The 22,291-nt window shown below is 47.5% G+C and overlaps 2 protein-coding genes across 2 annotated transcripts in view; one reads left to right on the top strand and one right to left on the bottom strand.

Annotated features, from left to right (window-relative positions):
- The first annotated feature begins 10,566 nt into the window (after positions 1 to 10,566).
- Positions 10,567 to 22,291, top strand: part of LOC149343820 (neural cell adhesion molecule 2-like) — a 55,578-nt gene continuing 43,853 nt past the window's right edge. The window contains exons 1-2 of the mRNA XM_089542503.1: positions 10,567 to 10,776; positions 21,126 to 21,300. Of these exons, the coding sequence (XP_089398629.1) occupies positions 21,177 to 21,300 (124 nt within the window). The 5' untranslated portion in view covers positions 10,567 to 10,776; positions 21,126 to 21,176. The remainder of the gene's footprint in view (positions 10,777 to 21,125; positions 21,301 to 22,291) is intronic.
- Positions 12,477 to 15,965, bottom strand: LOC149343821 (globin C, coelomic-like). Its single transcript, XM_089547078.1, has 2 exons — positions 15,504 to 15,965; positions 12,477 to 12,782 (listed from the first exon to the last, which is right to left on the bottom strand). Exons 1-2 carry the CDS (start codon positions 15,963 to 15,965, stop codon positions 12,477 to 12,479), a joined length of 768 nt encoding a protein of 255 aa, XP_089403204.1.

Genomic DNA, 22,291 nt, shown 5'->3' with positions numbered 1-22,291 from the left:
AAATGAAGAAAGAGGTGTCGTAGTGGAGGGTTCCGGTATAATTTCTACCACCTGGGGATCGTTAACGTGCACTGACATCGCACAGCACACGGGCGTGTCCTTGAGCCAATTGCCTTTTTTAACGTCAGAAGGAAATTCTCGACTGTTAAGCATTGTTCTAAGCACATATACATGGTGCTTCATCAAAGACTTTATACAATTTGTGAAACATGTTTTTTGAGTTAGAAAAGCGCTTTTTTCGGCATAGCATTGCCAGCGGTGTCGTACTTCAGAATGCAGCTAAGACGTGTTAATTATACCAGGCTGGCTCGGTTGGCTGGTTTATTAGGGTTTGACGTCCCAAAGCGACTCAGGCTATGAGAGACGCCGTAGAGAAGGGCCGCAGCCAGGCACCGTAACCACTGAGACCCCTGCCCCCGGTGTGTTAATTAATATTGAATAGTTAACTTTTAACTATTTCTTTCAGGATCCTTAATTATCAAGTGGCGTGTAGCAGCCCACAAGTAATATGAATGTCAGTTTGTAGAACTATGAAGACGTGGTCACCCTTGTCGTTGTGGCCCAACAAATTTTGGCTATTTCGCCGCCGCGGTGGCTCAGTGGTTATGGTGCTTGGCTGCGGACCCAAAAGACGTGCGTTCGATCCCGGCCGCGATGGTAGAATTTCGATGGAGGCGAAATTCTAAAGGCCCGTGTACTGTGCGATGTCAGAGCAAGTTAAAGAACCCCAGGTGGTCGAAATTTCCGGAGCTCTTCACGACGGCGTCTCTCATAGCCTGAGTTGCTTTGGGACGTTAAACTCCATAAACCAAACCAAACCAAATTTTGGCTATTTCGACGCGTTACGTGCACTGGAGTGGCTGCTTTGCCTGTAAGCTTCCCGAAAGAGCGTTGATTTTGGTGCTATGTACCCAAAATTTGTTGGGCCACAGCGTTGAGGGTAATCGCATTTTGAAATTCTAAAAACTGATATAGGGATTAATTAAGGTGGGCTACACGCCTCTCAATAATTAAGGAGCCTAACAATAGTAGTTAAAAAGGTAACTATTCAGTATTAGGTAATCATCCTTATAGTTAAGACATCTATGCCGTTTTTTGATGTGCTACACCACTTACAATGCTATGCGAAAAAAAAAGCGCTCGTTTAACTCAAGAAGCGTATTTTTAAAAATTGCTTAAAACTTAGGTAAAACACCCTCTATATACAGGCCTCTGCGAGACGTCACGATGAATCCTGAAGTGGTGGGGCAACGCGCACGGCTTTTCCTCCGAAAGCCCACTCTAACGATATAGCGTTAACAAGAGAGGTGACGCCTTCGCTTGGCGGTAACACAGCGAGGGGAACGTTGCTTCCCATATCTGGATGCATCGAGTCAATGCGAAAAGTGCACATTGTACACGTGCCTGAAATCTACGTTTATGAAATATTAGCTGAAATGCAGAGTTCACGGCGACATGTACCTTCTATCGCACCCCACGGCCGTCTGGGTATGCTTGTACCCGCTACTCTATCGGATGGTTTGAGTGCTTATTAAACGCGCTTTGAGGCTTTATCCCGCTTCTCTCAGTGCGTCTCGCTCTGCTTCAGTCCTTTTTCTTTAAAGGTATGAGTCCAGTTTTTCGTTCACGTCTGGCCTATGTATTGTTTGCTTTTTGAGGGAAAGAGAAAAAACGAGCAACAGAGTAGAGGACAAGTCATGATTTTCCCTCTCAAAAGTCGCTCATCGTCTCGTATAATCAACTGGACTCGAAATCTGTAGTGTTCATGTAAACGGCGTTTTAGTGTCGTTGATTTTCAATACGTTATATTACAGCGTGTGCTGGTGCCCACGATGTCGCCACTGCTTCGTGTCTATTTTTTCTCTATTTCTCTTCTTTGTCCGTCACCCTTCGGCGCTGCCCGTGTATGCATTTCTGCGCATTATCTTTTCTTTGGCCGTCCGCCTTTTCTTGTCCTTGCTTTCCCTAGTACATCTGCGTCGCATCTTTGAAGTCAGTATCTTGCTCTTCTGTCGGTTTAAAAGGAGTCGGAACATCGTCAACTGTTCAAGCTTTTGGACCCGTACTTATGGTCAGGGTGGCTGTTCGGGCGACTTGATTGGTCATGCCGAATCTTTTGGCAAGCACTACAAGTTTCGTCATCTGGTACTTCTGCTTCTCAGAGGAAATAAAAGTTGATTGAGTTATTGAAAAAGGTCACTAGTTTCAGTCGTCCTATTCCTTAATACCATCTCTCCTACTACATTTATCCTCTTTAACAACCGCAGCTCCGAATAGAAAAAAAAAAAGCACCATCAGATCTAAACTATTCTTCAGTTCAGATCTTGGGCAGTAAAATCTCTGCTGGAGACGTAAACTTGTCAAAAGCCGAAAGGCTTTCCCCACCGAAATGCTTTCCCCGAAAAAGGAGCATTTCTGATCGCACACGCAGCTCGAAAGTTCAATGAAAACAAAATAGCCTACTTGAACTATGCTTTCTGAAATTGTCTTCAACTTCAATTTAAAATTGAAGAACATGGAATTATCTGTTGTATCAATATTTTTTTTCCGTTCAAAACTTTTATACTCATTCATGAAGAGAAGAATTGGTGAATCGGTTTCTGTCTTGAGAACTCTGACGGGCTCACCGTTGGACATGTCTTGAGAGGGCACTAAATGCTGCCGGTGCACGGGCCCATAGAAACTGCTTCTCCGTAATGCTCGATTCGGAACGGTGTTCATAGCAATAGCAGTTCACCTTGAACGAACTGCGTAAAGGGCCCGCACATAATACTAGCGCCCGTAGTACGTCATTTATTTCGAGAACGTCTTAAGCAGACAAATGAGTGAATATGCAACGCCGAAGACCATGTATCTATGCAGGCGCTTTCTTTTTAAAGTTCCCAGAAACCTACAGGAGGATTGACAGTGCTCCGAAAAGACAAGAAAAAAAAGTGCAACCAGCAAGAAAGAGTGGTTCTGGAGGGCGCTTATGACAGATGTTAAGCGGAAGAAGACGTCCGCAGGGCGCGCGAACGGGGCCAATGAATAAGCTGGGAGCTCACAGACCTCCCCCCCCCCCCCCCCCCCCCCTTCCTCCCCCTCCAGTTCTTTCCAGCTATAAAGCGCCGCAGAACAAGCAGAGCAAGGTCGCAAATGAAGGGAGTAATGGCGCCCAATCAAAGAGGAGAAAGCTTCGCCGATACGCGCGGCACCAGGCGGCGCTCCGATCGGCGCCGAGGCGCTGCGGCCGCGGCGGCGGTCCATGACAGATAGTTCGCCAGATTTCATCGGGCTGCTAATCCCTCAGTCTCGGACAACGGTGCGGTCGAGAACGGGGGTGATGAATGGCCGGGGTTTTTGGCGCGCTTGCGGGCGCTGGTCCGACGTACATTGGAACTGGGAGAATCCTTTCCTGTACCTGCGATCTCTCTCGCTTAGGGCGAAATTGGCGGGAACATTGAGAGGCGCGCCAAAACGAAAGGTCGCATCTGCGCTGTGTGAGTTGCTCGCTGATGATGTTGTATTGAGCTTTCGGCGGGGAGAACGACTGCAGAAACAAGGGAAGAATACAAAACCGCATACGCAGGAAAAGAGGCAAGCAGACGTGTTGAAGTTTTTTCTTATTATAGAACGTCGTTCCTTGTTGCGTTTTGCACATTGTTTTCGTGATTTCATTCGGCAGTGCTCATGCACTGCATCGAAGCTTAGTCTAATCACGAGCCTGGGCACGCCGCCCTTAAGAAGCAGCACAGCATTACTGCTTAGCACGTCTGTGAAGCACGAAGCACGGAATAAGAAGAAGCAAAAACTTGATTTCAGTCGACCGCTCTCCATGTGAAAGATTGAGTACTTTCGATTTCTATTTTAACGTCGCCGCTAACGCAAGAACATGCAGATAGTGTTTGGAAGTAATTCCACGAAAGCTACGAAAGTAGTTTCGAAAAGTGAAGCGCTTAAAAGAGATTGCGGAACAAGAGGAAGTTCAACCAATGTCTGGGCTTTTCAACATATGCAGAAGCAATCGACCTTGCATCACGCGAAAAAGAAAACATCCATAATTATTCATGATTCCGGGAGCATCTATCAAGAGCTAGGCTGAGACGCGTTCACTAACTGTTGCTTTGCAGATTTTCCTCCTTCAGACTGTTTTGGCCTGCCGTGTCACACGCCAAGTCCACCTCAAAGTGATCGAAAAGGTTAGTTCAGGTAGATGTGGCTAACCTACCGTGTCTTCCTTGACGACGGGACAACATTTAGTAGTTGAACACTCTTGCATCGGACGAGCCTCGAGAATTTTTATTGGCCACTTGAAACGATTCGTGGTCAAGAGCTCCTGTTCAGCAATTTTTGTGTCTTGTCGAACACAGAACTGGCACTAATAAAATGAACAAGGGAGGGGAAAACCCCAGGTTGCTTGAGCCAAAGTTTCGACAAGGGGACTTGTCTATAAATGTACCGTGTATTGAGATGCACTCACTCTTTCTACATTTGCTAGAGAAAACGATTCGGAGAGAAAGACGTGAGAAATTATCGAAGAAATGAGAAATAGTTCTTATTAATCATAATGCTAGGCAGTTCTATCATTTTAGCCATGGAGAGCATTGATGCATCGTTAATGATTGCAGGGTCAGCAAGAAAGAAAGCTGAACGACGAACGGGATTTGCCCTCAGTGTCTTGAAATATGCATCATATCTGCATAAGTTCAAGGCGAATAATTTGGCCGACAGCTATAGACGAAGTAAAGAAACCAAACACTTTATTTAGGCAGAGCAGATTAGCATCGCGTTTGTTTTGTGTTCATAGGTAACTAGGCTATCAAAAGCAATCCTTCCCTACGCCTTTTTAACTAGCCGCCAAGCGTCGGTAGTAATCTAGAACAAAGTAAAGCGACAATAAGAGTCTAGATCCTTGGGCAGTTAGTTTCACAATCCGTGAAAAAAAATAATCTGGGGTTGAGGTCGTCAGAGAGCGGGGAAACCAAAGGCAGGTTGTTTAAACAGGAATATGGCCACCTCAATGTCCTATGTGGAAGCAACACTCCGACTCACAGCTGCCTTAAAATTCTAAGAAGTCAACCATTTTTCTGCGTTGTTTCATGGTGCTTGTCTCCACGCTATCTTCTGCAGGAAATGCCAGGAATAAGAGGAGACGTTCCGAGAGCTGCCCCCATTGCAGTCAAGTTTCATGTCTTTTTCTGCTTCTGTATACGGCAACCAACCGGCCATTACCTTCACTGAACTCTCAGCCTTAGGTTTGCTTCTTTCTTTGTTGCCCTCGTTCCATGCCAGCTATTTTTCGCGATGTAATAGAACAAAAGAATTCAAGATTGTACAGTTCGCCTTCTTTCTGCACTTTAAACTGAAGTCACATAGGAGGCACTCATTGTGCCAACCAATGCCGATGATTTTGAGAAGACATTCCGTGTATGTAAAGCACACTTCATTTCGCAGGAAAACTCATGCTTCAGCTGCCTGTGAAACAGAAAACCTCCCCTCTCTAAAAATCTCATATGAATTCATATGTGCTTTGCATGATTTCACATGTGTTACATACGAGCTATATGTGACACAAATTTGTCTGACATGAGTTCATCGTGGTAGTATAAGAGTTTTATGTTTCTTGAAATATGCCTCGTATGAACACATACGGTTAATACGAATTCACGTGTCGAACATTTGTCTCATATGAACTCTTAAGGGCTACATATGCGTTCATACGCTTCACAGATGTCTCAGATGAACAGATATACGCTGCATGTGAGTTCACATGCGCTGTAGATGTCTCTTGTATGGACTTATATTTAGCATATCTCAACTGACACTCGACACTCGTATGTTCACAGGACCTCCGATGTGCATTCTATCAGCTTACATCTACCTCGTGCGAAACAGATAGACGCTCAAGAGTGCCTCGTACACAGTCGTGCGTGCTTCGTGAAACACACGGAAAAGAAGCGACGAACAAGCGACAAACAAATGTCAAACCAACGCATGAAAAAGAAAAAGCACTTGGCCTGTTTCACCCATTTCTCTCCTTGTTCCTCTGTGCGCTCTTTGTTGCTGTAAACACCGGCTACTCAAACTGTCTCTCGTTCGGCGTTTCCAATGCGCTTGGATACACGTTCACTTGTAAGGCAAATGTGGTCTTCCCTGCTCTGTTGAATCGTTGTAAAACTTCGTAACGAGTAACGCCTGGTATTTTCGCGGCAAAGCTGTGGGTGCAGCATAAAATACTGACGCAAATAGAGCACGACCAAATAAGGAGCCAACGCTGTGAAAATTATTATATATACCGAGATGTTTCTATGATTATCACAGTCTACATCCCGATTCACAATAGCAGTGGAAGTTCAGTTGTCCAGCTTCGCTCCTTAAACCAGGCAATTGACCACTTGACCTCACATCTTACAGTCTAATTTCACAGTAATGGAACGAATAGCCTGAGTCTTGTCAGACAAAGTCAACGCTGTTGTTTTCTGTGGCGTTCGTGGTGTAGTGCAATAGCGAAAAAAAACCCAAAAAACTTGGGGGTGTGGTGAGCTGCACATCTGCATGATGTTGGTTCCAATTCGGTTAGGGCCTGTTTTTCTTAGTGCGAAAGCATTACTTCACGAGCTCTAAACGGCTCACCGATTTAGTGTAAAGCCTGACCCTGAGGGGTGACCATTGCGGAACCAGTTGATAAATTAATATTGCCGCGACTGGATTCTAACCCGAAGAGGCGTGAACAAATTAGCCCCGCTGACCACTCCACGAGAACAGAAGAAAGCACATGTTGCGGGTGGGACCCGAACCCACGGCCTCCGAGTCTCGCTGACTACTGCACGAGAGCTGAAGAAAAAGCAACCACATGCCGCTGGTGGGATCCGAACCCGTGACCTCCGAAATTCGGAGGTCGTGGGTTCGGATCCTACCGGCATCACACATATCTCATATATCGTATCGCATAACACATATTCCATTATCTCTCTTGGACTGGACACTTTTGATACGTGAGATTTTTAGCTAGGGTCATTATATGTGTTTTCGTAATGTGCGCAGATTGTTATGCATGCTCCCGCTGAAAATGTTGGTGATATTGATCTAGGTTATTTATTGTGCTATCTGATTTACCGGCTAGTGACCAAGTGGCTCTGGCGTTGAGAAATTGAGCACGAACGCTCAGGTTCGAGCCCACCAGCCGTGACAGAAATGTGGTGGGAACAAGAAGCAAAGAAAAAAACACCCACTTAGTGAGTTACTGCCGATGTTCACGGACCCCGGGTGTCGCTGGCAATCTTGAGCTCTCTAGTGAGGCCTGCGTCATAGGGTGGTATCAATTAAATCTCGCTTGTGCAAGTAAGCACAATTAATGTTTCCCTGATTATGCATGTATACTCCGATATCGACTAAGAGCTCATTGAGATCTTAAGGGCACTAAGTATTGTGTCAGTGCCAGCACTTGCACTTTGCTTTCGCGTTCTCTGCATGATTTCTTTCTCCTTTTGCATAGTACTGATTATAACCTTGTCCATCGCCTTAGTTTACGAGAATTATGCCTTTTTATACTTTCTCTATGATGACAGTGTGGTAGCGATGCCACACAGCACAAGAATAAGATAAGCTTTAGCTGCATTAATGTAGCTAGCACAAGCTACTGTGCCGCGGTGGAGCACAATAGTAAAATATGCTTCAACTTTTATTGATGGCCTCACGTCCGAGTGCCTGAATAATATTTTTTGATGAAAAAAAAATTAAGTCAGATCTTTTTGCCAGAATAATTGATTTTAGTAACCTCTACATGCACCAACCTGGGCACTTTGTAGACTGCGAATAGACAGGAAAACTGGTTGTATGTTAGCTGTGTAGGTAGCACTAATTAGCACTTAATTATAACCCGCGTTAGTTAAGCAGGTTCTGTGTTTTACAGCGCTGAATGAGAAAACACGGTCGCCTTCGTTAAGATGTGTTGATTTTGAGAAAAAAATGAGATGCCAATTATGAGGTACCGCTGCCGTCCTCGGAACGATTTGTCAGAGTAAGATTTGTTCAGTGCAACTAACATCTTAATTTTTCATAGAAGTGAATAAATACATGTCACGCAATGTAAAGTCTAGCTTCACGTTTTCCCATGGTTGCAGCGGCTCGTTTAGCTCGCGTCCTCTGCAGAACATCTCGGCGAGCTATGTCGACTGTATGATCGGACGCGTCTTGACGGCGACGCCGAGGAGTTGACACACTCGGTCCGGCGCAAATCTCATTCTTGGCGAAACTGAAGGAGAATCGCCGACGTAGCAACTGTTGCACCCTCCTCTAATCACGTGGTATCCCAACGGCGAAGCCAGCTAGCCTTTCCCATCCTGCCCTCTCCTAATCACGTGATATGACAGCGGCTCAGTCGGCGAGTGCCCGCAGGTGCTGTTCTATTTGGCTAGCCACGTGGTATGCCTGCGCTCCGGGGCCTCAGGGTAAAACGCGCATCATGATTGACCTTGGGAGACATGTAGTTATAGAGCTTTCGTCCTAAAAACCAGTAACTCGCAAAGTTTCACTGCATGTGCCTAATTACAGCCAAGTCACAAGATTTCCCGGCGCTTACGCGTGCTTTATCAGTTCAAATGCCAGTCCTACATTCACGAATGAAGAGCGGGGTGTTTTCCGCCAGCGATGACGTTGTTTTCTTCCACTTTACGCTGTTCTGGTGCGATGAGTCTTCTTAGACTTCCGAATATTGCACCAAACTGCTTTAAAAAAAAGACCAATAATCCCCGCCGCGGTGGCTCAGTGGTTGCGGCGCTCGGCTGCTGGCCCGAAAGACCCGAAAGACTCCGAATTTGGAGGAAGGCGAAATTATAGAGGCCCGTCTGCTGTGTGATGTGTCTGCTGTGTCCGGAGCCCTTCACTACGGCGCCCCTCATAACCTGAGTTTATTTGGGACGTTAAACCCCATAAACCAAACCAAAAAGACCAAGAATGTCATCGTCACTGAAACATAATGCGCTAGGGTAACTGCTACCTCTCTGTAAAATGCCTTGACCGGCTGTAGTGGGATAAGCTGATGAGAATTGTGTGATGTAAAGAGGTCCAAATGTTTTGAATACTTGCTCACGCTCTAGGGTGGCGCGTGCCTGAAATGTGTTCTCGCACAAGAGCGCACTGGATTTAACTTGCTTCAAATGCCGAAAAGCGTTGACGCCAAGAACGCGCGCCACTGCACCATGGGAAGCTCATCACGAGGAATCGAGTTGCACCATAGCTAAAGGCGACTTTATTAGGACTTCAAGCAGAGCTGATTGCGCGCATTGAACGACCCCAAACAGTACAGGTATAATCGCTCCAATTTTGGGAACGTATCGGCAAATTCCGGTCCTGCAAAGGGCAAAAGGGAAACCATCCATTTGCAATATTGGGTCGATTACCTGTACACACGGGTCGCCAAAGAAGCGGCTTCTAAAGCGGCAAATGAACGCAATTAAAGGCGAAAGCCTTTAATGGCTCATACTGTCGTCTGTTAATAAAGCGTGTCACACGCGTTTAACTCGGAACTAAAGAAGATAAAAGAAAACCAATGGTTGTGGCAAACAGAAGACGAAAAAAATGAAATTAGAAGGCGTCGAAAACGCGTCGAAATAGCGCGGACGCTGCTGTTTATTTGTTCAAGTCGATATAGCCTCTGTAACGGGGTGACGTCACATCCACCCGAAGTCGTCACGACATATTGAAAATTACCACAGAATGGTCAGGAAAACATCGGATTTGTGTCAAATTAGATGGAAAATGTGTAATTAAGCGTAATTAACACTCAAGATTCCCGAAAGATGCATAATTTGGGTATCAATAAAGCCACAGGAACGGTGTGACGTCACATCCAACTGATGTCGTCATGGCATAGTGTCCGCAGGTATCGCCTCTCAACACTTTAGTTGCCAAAGTGTCCTCGAAATTTTTTTGTTTACATTACGGCCCTAGCCTTCACTGGCTTTGTTGGCGACTAGCGGATTCGGAAAAGAAATGGTGAAACTGCAACCTTGGTGGATGCGTGGCCGGCGCATCAGTCATGCTTAGAAGCATGAGGCTTCCAGTATAGCTGATGTGATGTCGCAGTCATCGTGCAAAATTATTCCATGGTAAGGATATTGTACCACTTTGAGTACGTGTTGCCATCTATATTGTCGCTGCAGCTTTCGAGGTGTTCTGATTACGTCGAGCATTCTAAGTCGCTATGGGTGTAAAATTTTGGATCAGTATACCAGGCGTGGTACAATCTTTAAGGGATTAACTTCGCCGGAGCATCCCTCACTCCTCCTTTTTCATGTTACTCCAGACATGTGAAATTTCAGAACCGTAAACTCACTTTTTTTGCTACTTTCCTTGTAAAGGCAATCACCGTAGTTCGATAATACCAGCTTTTGCGTTGTAATGAAATGCACTTTGGGGTTTTCTTTTCTTACATCAATGCCACACTGCATCTACAATATATTCCGCTTCACTTTTCCTCCCCCTCTAGATATATGCGTGAGGTCTGAGTATTAATGATCATGCACATAAGGATTGGTGTTAAGCATTCTCACTCTAACATTACCATCTGCCCCTTGCGCAGAGGAACGTACGAGCATCTCCGTGAACGAGGGCCAGCAGACGGAGCTGCCGTGCGTGACCCGGCAGCCGCCGTTCAACGGGACGCACGACCTTCTGCGAGTGCGCTGGTACCACGAACCGCACTACCGGCACGGCCAGGACCTCATATACAAGGTCGACGTGGGCGGCCAGCAGTCGTCCTCCTACCCAAGTGAGCGCAGCACCAACCCTAACCAGGTGCGACCATCACCGCTCTCCTACTCGAGGGTTTTGCCCACGACCGGCTTTATTACTTCGGTCGTGGTTTTGTATATCGGTGTTCCCAATCAGACGGTTAGTTATAAAACAGACATATTAAAAACATGAAGAGGTGGAGCCCGCCAATAGAGCCGGCTAGTGAAAAACTGTAGCGCTTATTAAGCCGATTTGATTCGAAAATTACCCGAGGTTTAGCTCTGGTTAATCCTTGCAAGTTGCGTAAGCAAGCAGCAACTGTTGTGCCCGAGGCGAACACGCGTATTTATTCCCCGTTTCCCTCCTGCTTCCTCTCTGCACATTCCAACACATGCGTCGAGAGCGAGCGACTAGGCGCGCGGCTGCGGCGGCGGCGCAGTGACGATTCTGCCGCCTGGTGGAGCGTGGCTGAAACGGTTGCTATGGCAACGGCGCTCCATCTGTTTGACCTCGCTGCGGCTGAAGGTCAATCGTGGCCCCCGCCGGGAGATACGCGACGGCTCGAAACCTGGCGCAGTATTGGTTACGCAATAAAAACATTATTTCAAAATTTAGAAATAGTATAGTGAAAACAAACGAAGTTTTTAGGCAACAAAATCGACACACACTGTCTGCATTGCTAACAGATTAGTCAGTGGGTCAGTTTCTTTGAGCGTACTAGCTCATTTTTTTTCACTTTTGGGAACAGCTTACACGACCCGTTATTTTCGTCGTCTAATAGATTGTACTTCTATTTGCAGGGATGGAAACTTCTACAGCAATTTACTGTGTGTAAGCACATGGAAGTTTGTGGAATGTTTTTTTTGTGTGTGGCGCGCAAAGCAACGGTGAAATTTGTTACTGCACTGTCATTTACTAGCTAAAGAGCAAAATGATTAGTAACTTAGATTACTAAGAGCAAGATCGCATCTCGCAAGCTGTGCAAGAATATTACTATATTTGCTTAAGAAGCAACGCAAAACCGCTTAGGCAGAGGTAGAAATCTAGCATGCGTGGCGCATTTGTGGAGCCATTGTACTAAATTTGCTGAAACGCAATTACGCTAAAAAAGCGGGTTTTCAGAATCACCTATTTTCTGCTGAATAATATTGTATTTAGGCATTGTGTAGCAAGGATTCAAGCTCTGTTTGCACTTTTATTCACGGAAAGCGTTGGCTTCACGGAAAGTAAAGGACAACCACTGAGAATAATTACACTCCGCGACAACTGTTCAAGCAAAACAACCGAAGCTGTAGAGTCGGAACACGAACACTCTTCCTGTGCAGTAGAATGTAGTCGCCGGTTGCACTTATTGGTTCCAATTTGAAACATGATTTATGGGTAGTGCTCGTTGTTCTAGGCATGTTTCTAGTATAACTATACATCTTGCACGTTAGAGAATCGCAGTAAAAATTTTGCTTTATTACAACGTGTTGTTTAGACCCCTCGTTTAGACCCCAATGGTTGTAGACAGTGGAGCAATCTGGAACAACGGTCGGGGCTTGGTCAAACATAACTCACCAAGCGATAACGCGCCACTCCACGAAAGCAACAACCGAGGCTGCTCATAGGGCGCACGGGGCAAGCGCAGAAAAGCATTTTCTGGCACTAGCAACGAAATTATATCTTTACTGCACAATTATCGTCGTTTCAATCGCGGTCGCGCCGCGCTTGAAATGCGTTTGCCTCATACGCTTTCTTGTGAGAGCCGACAACGCGTTGGTCTAAGCGGCTGTGTTGCGGTCTTGTGACGGCATGACAGCCTTGGGTGAGCTTCCCGGACTTTGCTTGGCCGGCGACCGGCTTTGTTTTGGTGTGGACGAGTGGCTGCCCGTCTTGCTGCCCGCCTTGCCACCAGGCTTGCTTCTGGAGGAAGCCCCACCAAAGGATCTCTGTGGCGACGGCGCTTTTGTCTGGTTCCCGGTAGAGTCGGCTTTGGAGCCCTGCGCGGCTGTAGGGTCGCTGGGACCCACCGGCTTGATCTGTATCTTCTCATCCTCATACACCTTCCTCGTGATTTTGTGCATGTACTGCGATGCCGTGAGGATGCGCAAGCGTTAAATGAAACAGTGCAGAAAAATGGCAGTCGCACAACAGTATATGGGCATTGAAACATCCTGGCTTTCTTTACTGAAAGCTGGAAAGTTAACTGTGAAGTATCAAGTATTTCCCGTGGAAGTGCATGGGTCCTTACACGCCACCAACATTACCAAATATTTCGTGGAACGAATTACGCAGGCGAACAACCTCCAAAATTTTGAGCCAACAGGCTTTCAAGCAGTCGCTGCGCATAGTAAGGGCGCATACTACAAAGTAGTTTACAGGGATAGGAAGGGATGGACAGTACCTATATCACCGTGCGCTTTTAGCAGCAAGATTTAACAATGTAGAAATTAAGGTTTAGTGACCGATGACTCCTGTACTTCGCATAACGAGCAGACAGAAGTCACAAAAACACTTAGACCCTCATGACGAAATGACCGGTGCTCTGACATACTGAGAAAAACCCGTAGTAATAGTACCAAAGGTGATCTAAATGTGCGCTTATTCTACATAGATACATAATGCGCAGATTATTAAGATGCTGTCATATGTTTGCTATGTTATTCCCGATTGATACGTGCCGCCATCTCGTGGGAAACATCGATGGCTATGGCAATATCGCCAATTATTAAATATTAGAACAGAGCTTTCATTAACATGCATTTATTTCTTGGTTCACTGCTAAAAGACACAAGAAATAAATAACAACCGTATTATGAATGTATCAAAATATATCACACATCGCGAATTGGACAAAGAATGAATGTACGAGGTTTACAAGGGCTACTTGAAGTTGGCATACCCTGAGGCGCTACTGTTTGTGCAGAAAAATACTAAATAACGGAATTAGCAACATACTATATAAAAAAGCGCAGCAAATATTCTGTCTTTCTCCACGAAGTGGCCCACAACAGCCATTGAGCTGTGACCTACTTTACAGCTTACCTCTGCCGTTTTAAACCTTACCTTGGACTACTGGGGACACCGTACACGCGTATGTGGCGCTGTCGGCGCGCTTTGCGCGATTATCAAGTGTGTTGGGCACAGAAAAGTTACCGTGCAAATATGACTTCTCTTACATGTAAATGCGCTTTCGACATTACTAAACGTAAGCAGTGGGACAGCTTTGCCCTGAGGCACTCTAGTTTTAGTGTACATAATTCTGTAGAGTAAACTAGGCTAGATTAGGGGAAGAAGCCAGCGAAAACTTCGTGCAAGTCCTTGGCGCGAAGTTGCCGAGAAGATGCCTCAGCCCGTGGATTTGAGCTTAAGGGGAACAAGACTTGAATTTTCTTGGTGGCGGTTGCATCGACCGCAGAATCAAACATGCGCTGCAGGCAGGGATGAGCGCACTGGCCTTTCTGCTTCGTCACGTGCCGTTTTCAGTTAGTCTATCTTCGTTTCCAAAGCCACTAAACAACCTTACCCGCTCGGGTAGGATGCCCTGTACGGGATGGCAAAGATGTTAACCGCAGTGTTTCTGCTTTGGCCGGTGTTAGTTTTCAGTACGGGCACCCTACGAGCGGGAATTCTGCATCCTAGCCTATTGTACTACAGTGTGAAGACAGCTTCGGATCCGCACGCCCGACGGAGTGGTTCCTGTTCCAGGCTTTCTATTCAGGAACGGCTGTTCGGCACTCCGAGCTGTGGGGGCGTTCGTATGTGCAGTTTTTTACTTCCGCCTCTTCACCTCCGACGTTTTTCACGGTGCCCCACAGCAACGCTTCCTTCACCGATAGCTAGCCACCGCTAATTCTTCAACAGCTGAGAAAAGATGTGCGCCGGCTTTGAATGAATCTCGCACAGACGTTCCAGTATCATATAAGTCCACAGCAATAGTCATTACTGTGATGCAGTGCTCCTAACACTGTTCTGTCACGGGTGCCGAGGAGTGCTGACTGCAACATTTGGAGCTTAAACTTTGATGAAAGTTTATTCATGAAACATTGCAAGGTAGATGTTGTGTTTATTGCGGCAGGACTTCAGCATTGTAAACAGCGGAGCAAAAGTAGCACATATCTCGTCCTTTATGCTGTTCTCCATTTAGAGCATTACCGCTGTACTCCGATGTACTCCTGCTGTAAATGCACCACAGTGAAGTCTGTTCGATCCGCCGACTTTGTAACTACCATCTTTTGTTCTGTGATATAGCATATGAAAATGTGCATACTGTGACCTATAAGGCGGATGTCACACACGTATACTGATCGTCATAGTGTGGTGCTGAGAGAGGGATGGCTGGAGCTTATGCCATAGGAGTCACCAAAGACTAATCGCCCTCCACGCTCACTGAACATCAATTCGAAAAGTGGATCGTCAAGCAGCTCGCTGTTTTACTTTTGTGTCTTCAAGTTATCACCAATAGCGAAGTACTGAAACTTCTCGGAAATCACGACGCTGATGTAATGCGCGAACGAGGACTCCAGCCATGGCCGCTTTGCTAACGGTCCCACCAATGCGCGGCCGCCTGAACCGCGGAATGACCGATGCTTTCGCACTACCGAACACTTCCTACAAGGTGTCACCTGCAAATGCCTGTATTTAGATTGGCACTGGGGCTGACGAGACGTTTAAAACATTTGCGACTGCTGCGCTGAACACCCAAGAAAACCCATGTGTTTTCCCTCAAAGCACGATTCCATACGGCCAACTCAAAAAAAGACCCCGGAGCAGTGTGCGAGCGCCACCGTCGCATGCAGCATACGTACGGCGAACAGCTTTTCCCAGGCAAGGATGGCCGCCTTGTTCATGCGCCTCTCGTTCATGGCGTGGAGCACCTCAATGACCGTCTTGCCTAGAATGCGGAAGTGGTCGGGCATCACGCCTCTGCGCTCCGTGTGCTCCATCGCGTTCTTCCGGATCAGATTCTCGAGGAGGACCGGATCCTGAGTACTGCCCACCATGGACGTCAGCTGGGTGCCGACGGCGAACGCGTGCGCCCGGAACTGTGGGTCGCTGGAGAGCTGGCCGACCGGCCGGTTGCAGAAGCGCGGGAACAGCGACAGCGACTCGGGCGACTTAACGAAGAACGATGTGAAGATGAGCACGCCATAGTCGCGGTTCTCCAGGCAGTAGTAGTGCCACGTCTGGCGCAGCAGACGGCACTCGGTGTGCGTGAGACCAGTCCGGGGGTCCTCTTCTTCGGGCGGCTTCTTGATGATCGCGCCCATGTCCCGCCGTAAGCCAGGAACGCAGAGAACGCGGTCGCCAATGCTTGCCAAGGATGTTACGAGAAAGAACAGCGGCGTACGTTCTTCTTCTTCTCCTTCTTCATCCTCTCGGTCGGCTTCCTCTTCGTCTTGTCATTGTTGGCTCGAGGCCATCTGCTTGCGCTCTGTGTTCCTATTCGAGGAGTATCATATCAGCTGCCGATAACACCGTTTTCTTTTGGGATTTACAGTTGTATGCCTGATGTACTTATTCGCAAACTGTGTGAGCCCGCTGCACTTCGTAGAGTAGGCTTCGGATTGAAGGTGAACATTTTCGATGAAAGACCGTCAGACGCAATATGGCAGATGGCTTTAGTACTAGCCAAGGGTTGAAAAAAGAAAGAGAAATCCGAACGTTTCGGGGTCACCTCGATCCCATCTTGATTGGTGTTGTATCGCCCGCTGACGGCTCTCAGATGTGGCCGGAAAGTAGTAGAATGCACTAGAGCTGCCGAAGCATTGAACGAAGTTTATTAGAGTCGCCCTCTTTGCCTACCGCTCGAAACACCCAACAACGCGTACAAGATATTCCACGCTGTTACATAATATCCGCGCTCGCGGCATGTGATATGACCATCGGTCCGTAGCCGGCGATGCCACCTGAACACCAACACGCTGTACTGCGTACGCACCTCCTATCACCAGTTGTATCGGCGCTCACAGTATAACGTGCATTGCCTCCGTCGCAACCTGCTATCGCGCCGCAGCTGCGGGGGGTGCGCCCTTTATGCTTTCTTTCGAACACATTCTAAAAAACCTTTCGTCGCAACCGTTACGAATATCAAAAGAAGTTGAAGGAAGTATACAAATAGAACCGACGCTGACCAACAAGCTGGGCGCAAAATCTTGCTTCAGGAAGGAGAAGGAACAGAAAAGAAGTTGAAAGAAGGAGGACCAGAGCGAAGAAAAATTGCGGACTCCACAACACAGAGCTCACAGCACGAAATACACAGCAAAATAGGGAGCACTTAGTGGGGTTAGTGGACCTTGCAACACGAGGAGGCACAAAGCATGACAAAAACCAGTACCCATGGTATAGAGATGACAAAAAAAATATAGACTGTAAGCATGTAAGCATGAAATCCACTGCAGGCAAGGCGCAGCGTATTCTAGGATGGCTCATAGATACACATAGCCGCACTCGAGTCTTGGGGAGCGTCCCACGACATCCGCATTCCATTCTTAAAGGGACACTGAAACCTTTCTTGTGAAAATCGGGCTTGAAGTAACGTCCTGTAGTTTTTCGTGCTTTATGCTCGAATGTCGAACCCAAATAAGTCAAAGCCAAGCGCGAATTGCCTTTTTTAGCAGAAATGTTCAGCCTGCACCACGGGGCACATCCTGAGGCTCGCCGCCGCCTGCAATTGGTCAAAGAGGTCATGACGACACATTGAGGACCGGAGAAGTTGCCGATACGGATTCGGTGCTATATGGATCGCAACTTTCCGTGGTGTTGTAAAAGCAAATATGGCGGCTATTTTTTCTCTGACCTCGAAAAAAAGGTTACTGCAGTTTGTTCATTCCAAGTATCACCTCAAATTAAAAGAGACGCAATAAAAAAATTCTACACCTAGCACAAGCATACGCCACCGTGAAAGATGCGTGTGTATTCCATGAGTAAAAGGTGCCCGCACAACCTCGGCGCGTATTCTCGGAAAGGAAGGGGTGTCAACAATAATCAATCTTATTATCACCACCGGACGGCTCCTGGCTGGCCCGAAAGAGCGTCATCCTTAAGAAAAAGCACAAGGCGTTGTGTACAAAATACTCGGCTCTCAGTACCCGGCGTTGTAGGTTGGGTCAACAAATGATTTCAAGCAAACGGTGAAGCAGCACAAAGCTGATGTCAAAATGAGCGAAGCGCAGTGACGAAGCACGGCGACACATGTGACCACAGGATAGCGACGCAATTATTGTGCGCTGGAAACAAAGACAAATCCGCGCACAAGCCTGCTCCTTCAGTCGTGGCGCGTTGAGCAGATGTGGGGAAATATTAATCGCTTCCTCGGAAACGTACGCCCCCTAGATCTGCCGTTTAGGTTCAGTGACCTGGTGGTGAACTATATGTGTGTTTAAAAGGCAAGCTGCAACTCGCCCGCTGCCTCAACCTGATGAAGGAACCGAGCAAAGTTTCGAAACGTCCTGTTTTTTTGCACAAACTTGGTTGGCGTTCATTTCTCCCTTAAATTTGCATCCGAAATCAGACAGACCTCTGTCGAACGCTTTGTCGGCTTGAATTCTTCGCCACAGCAGCGAGCGCTTGCGCTGCGAGCTTATGATCTTGCGGAAAACAGTGGAAGACGACACAGTCGCGGCCGTAGTAGTTCGTGGATACGAACACAAAGTACTCGTGTTGAACGTGATGCTCAAGGTCGGCTGACACGCTTTGTACGCCACAACGCACGCAGTACGAGGAACAACACATGCAACATGAGAAACAAAGCTCGCTGAAAGCTCGCTCGGCTGCGCCGAAGTACCCCCGCCTCTCAACGTGACGTCACTTTGGCCGGCATGGACGAGGTTTCCCTCTCCGCTGTTCTCCTTATCTGCGCTCGCAAGGGGCACGGGAGATTTGAATATCGCGCTTTCAATAGGTGATAGCGCCACTGTTTTAGCCAAATTCGAAAAAAAAAAATTCACAGACGTGATCACAGACGTGATGGCAACCCGCGCGACCGGTGCTCGTGGAACCTGTGTCATGGGACCTGGGTCGCCCACGCGAGCATTAACTAATGGCTGCAACTCACGCGGCAGTCACCTCGCTCATCGAGTGCCACCAGGACTGCACGTGCTGCTCTTGGGCTGAAGGGCAGAACTTAGGCTTCCTCGCACCGCGCGCTGGCTTCTACCACCACGAGACCCTGAAGACGCTATTGCTGGCGCATGTGCTGTTCCCGGTGCGAGCGGATGAACTGAACTGAAAGTTTCGCCCATGTTCGTTTAGGTTCGGATCCATGACCCCTCCGTTCTGGCTCCAAGGTCAACCGCGGTGCGCTGACAGCGGTTGCTAAAATAATTTATGCTTAAAAATTGCACGCAATCACCTAACGTGTGCGTCGAATGACAGCGAAAGTTTCGACGTTGCATAGTTTCAAGCGATTCTTTTATAAAATGCCTCGTGACGTCATTATCGTACCGCCGCTTTTTGCTCCTCCAGGCGCATTCGCCATTTGCGGATCTTCGGCTACGTGCAACCCTTGTGGGGCCTTAGCAAGCCTAGAGTGAATAGGGCTGACTGAGCTCTCACTGTGCCGTATGTGTATAGCTTCTCGGCTTACGGGTGCTGTGCATTGGAACATTCTAGTGGCATAGCAAGGCCATTTCTCCAAGCAGCAAGCGGAGCTCCTGAGGTGAGGGTGAGGGAGTGACAGCTTCGGTTCACTTTTTCCTCTTCTTGCCGTTTCCTCCTCGCAACGATGAGCTTACTAGGCTCATAAGCTACAACAGCGGTAGCTGTTGGAGTTCAGCCTAGCTTACCAAGCTACCGCGGTAAAGTAGTGTCGCGGCTTTTAAAAGGCTATGAAAACGGCAACGGCAATGTCCCATCTGGCAGCTTAAACCACATGCTTTGTCTGACCGAGGACGTAAAGCCATAATGAAAGTAGAACTTGCGCTTCCAAGACGCTTCCTCTTTCTTCGGTCTTGCCGGTCCTAAACGACGGTTTCTTACAAGACGGGCCGGAAGACCCTTGGATAGCTTATGTATATGGCTAAAAATAAAGTGAATTCTGTGTTGAGATCGGCCGCAGTTAAGTCCATCATTTCACCAACTCTGTTACCGGCAGTTAGTGCACCACAAAATTATCTTTTTGCAATGAGGTGTTCCGCAGGCGATGTCGATAATTTGCTTGAGCACTCAACACTCTGGGCGTCAGGAAACCCGAGCTTATTTCCCAATACAGGTGAGCGCCAAATGCGCACCCATAGTTTCCCGTGGCTCCTGCCGCTCGTAAGTGAGCTGCAGGTTCTTACATTTCTTTTAACGGCGAAGACCTTAATCGTTTTCATCGGCCGCGCAATTAAAGTAGCGGATATGGAAGCTCAGAAACAATACCTCTGCGGCGAGCAAGTTCGAGGATGGACGGAAGCAGCATAGCTCTGATGTAAAGAAGCAACACATCGGCTACAGCGCACTGGAGAACCGCCTATGGCATCCGCGAGGCATAAAATAGACGGGTACAGGGTGCACGTTCTAGTAGGAAAAGTACCGTTTGAACGACGCTGTCATTTGCTTGTTGTTTGGTTTACAGTTACAGGACATCGAAATGATATTCAGTCTGAGCTGCGTTTTTGTAACATCACTGCACCGGAATGAAGTGCTCGAAACAATGGGTGAGGCTGGGTGAAATGAAGGGGTATCAAAAAAAAGTGAGTGTTTCTGAAGCTTCTGTACTGCGTCTAGCAATCGAACGAAATAGCTTAGACCATATAGCGCCCAAATTACCAGCACCAGTCATCATTACAAAACTATTTAGACAGCTTTACTCGAGATGCTTTCCGCAAGGCATGCGCGTGGCTTACAAGGAGCGGCAGTAGAAGGTACAGCCTTTGTCAAAAGTTTAGAGCCCAGGGGATTTGCTTCTGGACCACATTGTTTTGCTCGTAATGCGTCCCCAGCGTCCCAAATCTCCCGAAGGTAAGAAGATTTTTGGTCCTGCTCCCTTCGATAAGCAGGACTTCCATTAGTGCTACAGGAGCGCCACAATAGTGCTTAGAAGCAAACCCCCTGGGCTCTGAACATTTGACAAGAGCTGTACGTATAGCGCGAACTGAGGCAAGCTTAAAGCCACGGATTAAAATGCACCGTAGGTGATAGATGACATTGCTCGTTGCACATCTAGCGCACAAGGTGTGCAGGAGCGAAACTCTCTTCCCTTCAGCTAAATTCATTGAAAGTAAAGGCAAGACGTGTGTTGCGGATACCGTATTGTAGATTTGCGGTTCAGTAGCATAGCCTCAAACTTCAATATCTTTGCCGTTGCACCACCAACACAGCACCCCAAAACGCGTCTACTTGTCGTCAGCCGGCGACAACAGGCGCGTTGTGACATTCCGTTTGTCACGGATAAAACTAATTGTAGTGTTTCGGTACAGGTGACCAAACAAACTTCCTTTCTGCAGGTTGTGCGCTGGGCGCGCAAGGAGTGGCAAGGCCGCGCCTACTTCTCCTTCATGGGCCACCCACACTCGCTCAAGATCATCAACCTGCGACACGAAGACAAGGGCACCTACGTTTGCTCGGTCACCTTTCGCGACGGGACGCAGAGGAACGCCACCGTCTACTTGCAGGTTATCGGTGAGTCCACTTTGGTGTTACCTCCTTGTTGTCGCACCACCTTCGTTTCAGCGTTCGTGCCAGGGAACGAGTGGGTCTAAGCACGGCCTTAACTAAGTTAGGTGATCTGACTCATCTTCTGAAATGGCGCCGGAAAGTACACAGAAGGAAAAGACTGAAATATCTGAACAAACGCAATTAGCTTAAACCTCTGCAGGCTCTATGCGTCTTTTTCACTTCGATGTATGCGCTGTATAAGGCACTGTTATGCTGCTTTGTTTTGTGCTGCTGCATAGGAAAGCATGAAACATTTCTGTCAACAGATGTTCTTTCTGTGCTCATATGTTGGTAAAAGTGCATATGGAGAGGGGATAACTCCTGCCTTTTTCCTTTCCTGAATATGTCGAGTAGTTTTCATTTTTGCACAAGGCTTATAACATTGCTTGCTAGCGGGCGACGTGAGCTCGAACCCAAAAGTAAGCTTCAAGCTAGTACTGACGAACGATATTTGTTGACGAGACGCAAATTGATTTGGCTTAGTTTGCGTATTAACCTAATATAGTTATATTTTTCTAGCTCAATAATTATCACATTAAGCACGATGGACTTGAGTAGCACACCATGTAGGCCGCATTTCAAGATCAAACTTCAGTGTACAGGAACAAAGGTCAGTGTCAATGTTAACGCTACCACGCAGAAATTTAATCGAGCGAATGAACGAAAGACTTCAGCTGAGCTACTCAACAAAGCGAAGGCAGTGGAGCGGCACAGAAAGCGAAGGGAGGGGAGAGAGAGAGTGAGAGAGAAAACGTTCAAGATCGATCAGCGACGCTCGCAAACTGGCAATCCAATTAACGCCGGCACCATCTCGCAACACCCTTTTTTCGACCGCCGGTGGCTTGAGCGACTTGACGCCGCTTCGAGTACGCACTCTAGCGTCGAGCTGTAATCGTGTCGGCTTGTTTTCCGGCTCGTTTGAGCGTCTCGCGCTGCCGGCTCTGGCGGTGGCTTT

Source organism: Amblyomma mixtum, chromosome 5 (genome assembly GCF_055824585.1).
Source record: "Amblyomma mixtum isolate Tamu chromosome 5, ASM5582458v1, whole genome shotgun sequence".
Lineage (NCBI taxonomy): Eukaryota > Metazoa > Arthropoda > Arachnida > Ixodida > Ixodidae > Amblyomma > Amblyomma mixtum.
This window is presented reverse-complemented; position numbering and strand designations above follow the sequence as displayed.